The sequence below is a fragment of the Strigops habroptila genome, chromosome W (genome assembly GCF_004027225.2).
Source record: "Strigops habroptila isolate Jane chromosome W, bStrHab1.2.pri, whole genome shotgun sequence".
In the NCBI taxonomy this organism is placed as follows: Eukaryota; Metazoa; Chordata; class Aves; order Psittaciformes; family Psittacidae; genus Strigops; species Strigops habroptila.
Window position 1 is genome coordinate 18,887,438 of NC_044301.2, and position 2,658 is coordinate 18,890,095.

A 2,658-nucleotide genomic window follows, 5' to 3' on the forward strand; every position below is an offset into this window, starting at 1 on the left:
CTGGTTGTGCCCAGCACGGTGAGTAGCACAAGGGCTTCACCTGGCCTGTGTCAGGCTGCCTAGGAGAGAGTTTTTGGGGGGGAAAGGGAAAAGAAGAAAACCCCACACAAAACCAGCCAGGAGAGACAGGGCTGTGAGCAATTGCTGCTGGGGCAGAGAAGGTCCATCAAGCACAGTCCTAATGGAGCCCCTGAACAGCCTTGGCTAGCGGTGGCTCTGCTGTCCTACAGCAACCATGGGCAGGAGGCACGAGTGCTCTGGGAGCTCTTTGGAGCCGAGTGCTGAGCTCTCTGGTTGTGCTGACACTGGAGCATCCCGCCATCCCAGCTTGTCATCCTGCCTGGATGTCTTAGAGCTGAAGCAGTGTTCCTGTCTTGGTGCTCTTTTGCAATGGGAAGAAGAAGCCAAAGGACCAAGTGGCTTTCACCTTCCTCGGTGCCTGTCCCTCTGAGGGATAACACGCTGATGCCCTCTTCCTGCGAGCTGCTGCCAGGAGCTGCTGGCCCTGCTGAGAGCACAGGCCCTTCACTGCTCTTCCAGAGCAGCTGGTAAAAGAGCTTTTGTTTGTTGTGCCTGGCTCTGGCTAGCAGAGGGTAAACCTCATCAGCAGAAGAGCTGTGCTCATGCTGAGCAAAGGGCAGTCTGTGCTGCAGAGTGCAGGCTTGCAAGGCCTCTGAAGGACATAATGCATCCTGGTGTAGGAGACTTGAGCTTTTGGGTACAAGAAAGCTGGAGGTGGTGATGTCTGATGTTTTCTTATATATGAGAACCTGTCCTGTCTCCTCAGCATGTCTGTCATCTGAGCCATCCCTCCACTGAACCCTCTTTGGTACATTCTCTCCCTCTTCTTCTGTGCCCTGCAGGGTTACCTTGGACCTGGCAAAGAGCAAGTGCTGAAAGTCTATTACCTGTCAGGAGTGCCTGGAGTCTTCTGCAGGGCTTTCCAGATCCAACTGGGTCACCTGGAGCCAGAAAAAATCTCCCTGAAAGGAGAAAGGATCTTTCCTAGGATCCACTTGGACCTGCCCAGGAACATCAAAGGTGAGCACTGCCTGTCTGCTCCCCAGGAAGGTCCCCATGCCATATGCCCATAGGGCAGCTCACAGCCACCTCCACCAGGGCTGGAGGTTTCAGGGCTGTCAGACAAACACTTGGCCCTCTGGTTACTTCCTGAGTCTCTGGCAGATGAGCCCATATGGGCTTTGCCCCAGGAACCATCCTGCAGAGCTTGCCAGCGTATCTGTTTGAGATCTGGGAAGATGATGGCTAGGCAGAAAAGCTTAGGAAAGCTGTAATAGAGGCTGGCAGGGATTTTGGCAGGGTTGGGTTTGCATCACGTTGGGGGGGCTGAGATGCTCCTGTGTGGGAAGGAAGATGGGTGGGGGCGAGAATCAGCAGGATTTGCTTTCCCTGGGTTGCTGGAGCAGTTTTTGTTTCTGAGTGTCAGGGGAATGGGGCTTCCCGTCTTCCACGGGATTTGTGCTCCCCCGCTGCTATTGGTGGTGTTCTCTGCTTTCAGGCAACACAAAATATGAGAAGATCCTCGAAAAGGCCAAAGAAAAGCTGGACAAAGGCAGTCAGAGAGACAAGACAAGAGACAAGTTCTGGGGGAGGCTGCGGCAGCCAAGCCCCGCACAGACAACTTGGGCACCATGGTGAGCAGAGCTGCTGCCCCATCCCACACGTGCCACCCTCCTGCTGGCTACTGGGGACCTCCCTGCACACCCCTGGCCACAGGCTGTGCCAGCTCAGTGTGCCCCAGGGGCTGCCCACCTTTGGGAGTTGTCCCTCCCGGAGATGCACCAGCTCCTGACTACCCCAGGGAGATGCTGAAGGCTGTGCTCATGCGGTTGGGTTTGTGGTGCTCTGAAGGACACGCAAGTCAGTGCTGGGGGGTTTGCTGCTCACAGCCCAAGCCCTGTCAGGTTTACAGAGCTGAAAGCAGCAGCCTGACTGCGCCCTGGGGCTGTGCTGTCAGTGTTCATCTCCAAGAGGCTCCAGCTCTCTCATGGTTCCCTTTCCAGGAGAGCTTTTGTCCAAGCTCCTCAGGTTCCTGGCTTGTCTGTCTGTCTGGCCAGATTAGCTTTGATAACTGGGCAGGTAGAGATGCTGGAGTTCATTTCTCTGGAGATAAGGTCCTGACTAAGAGAGCAGGAGGTGTCACACACTGAGCAGTGAGACAGGAGGACTCCACTGCCCCTCTCAACAAGAGCAGGGTGGGATCCTCCACCAGAGACAAGCCTGTGCCTTGGGAAGGACCTTTGCTAACCAGCCCCTGTCTCTCCTTTCCTCGGTCGAATGCTCAGCTGCAGATGCAGATGGAGGAGATGCTGATTGAGGAACGTGCCCTGGAGCAGCAGAAAGCTCTTGCCTCCCGTCCCCCAGAGGACACTGCCTTTCACCAGCGTGCATGTCAGAGGCTTCTCAATTTAGTAGGGACTTCTGTACCCTGTCTCCAGGGGCCCCGAGGGTAACAGCCAGCAGCGCAGCCCTGCTCCTGAGAGCTCCTTGTGTCTCAGAGCTGGGAATAGCTGGGGACTTCAGAAAGGGTGACGTGCTCCCTGTGAGCAGCTCAGTGTCCTCACTTGCACAGTGCTACCCTGAGCTTTGGAGGTGCTCCACTCCCCGCAGTTGCTGGGTTCTGAGAGCTGAGGGGGT

At 56.0% G+C, this 2,658-nt stretch overlaps 1 protein-coding gene across 1 annotated transcript; it reads left to right on the top strand.

Annotated features, from left to right (window-relative positions):
- Positions 1-235: 235 nt before the first annotated feature.
- On the top strand, positions 236-2,401 carry LOC115619269 (hydrocephalus-inducing protein-like). Its single transcript, XM_030511312.1, has 4 exons — positions 236-293; positions 805-1,041; positions 1,520-1,655; positions 2,295-2,401. Exons 1-4 carry the CDS (start codon positions 236-238, stop codon positions 2,332-2,334), a joined length of 471 nt encoding a protein of 156 aa, XP_030367172.1. The 3' UTR covers positions 2,335-2,401.
- Positions 2,402-2,658: the final 257 nt, after the last annotated feature.

What these genes read in the sequence shown, in the direction of transcription:
- LOC115619269 (XM_030511312.1), top strand. Translation starts at nt 236, where the DNA reads ATGGGCAGGAGGCACGAGTGCTCTGGGAGCTCTTTGGAGCCGAGTGCT. An exon ending in GCCGAGTGCTGAGCTCTCTG is followed by an intron (nt 294 to 804) that starts GTTGTGCTGACA and finishes CTGTCATCTGAG; the next exon opens with CCATCCCTCCACTGAACCCT. An exon ending in CAGACAACTTGGGCACCATG is followed by an intron (nt 1,656 to 2,294) that starts GTGAGCAGAGCT and finishes TCCTTTCCTCGG; the next exon opens with TCGAATGCTCAGCTGCAGAT.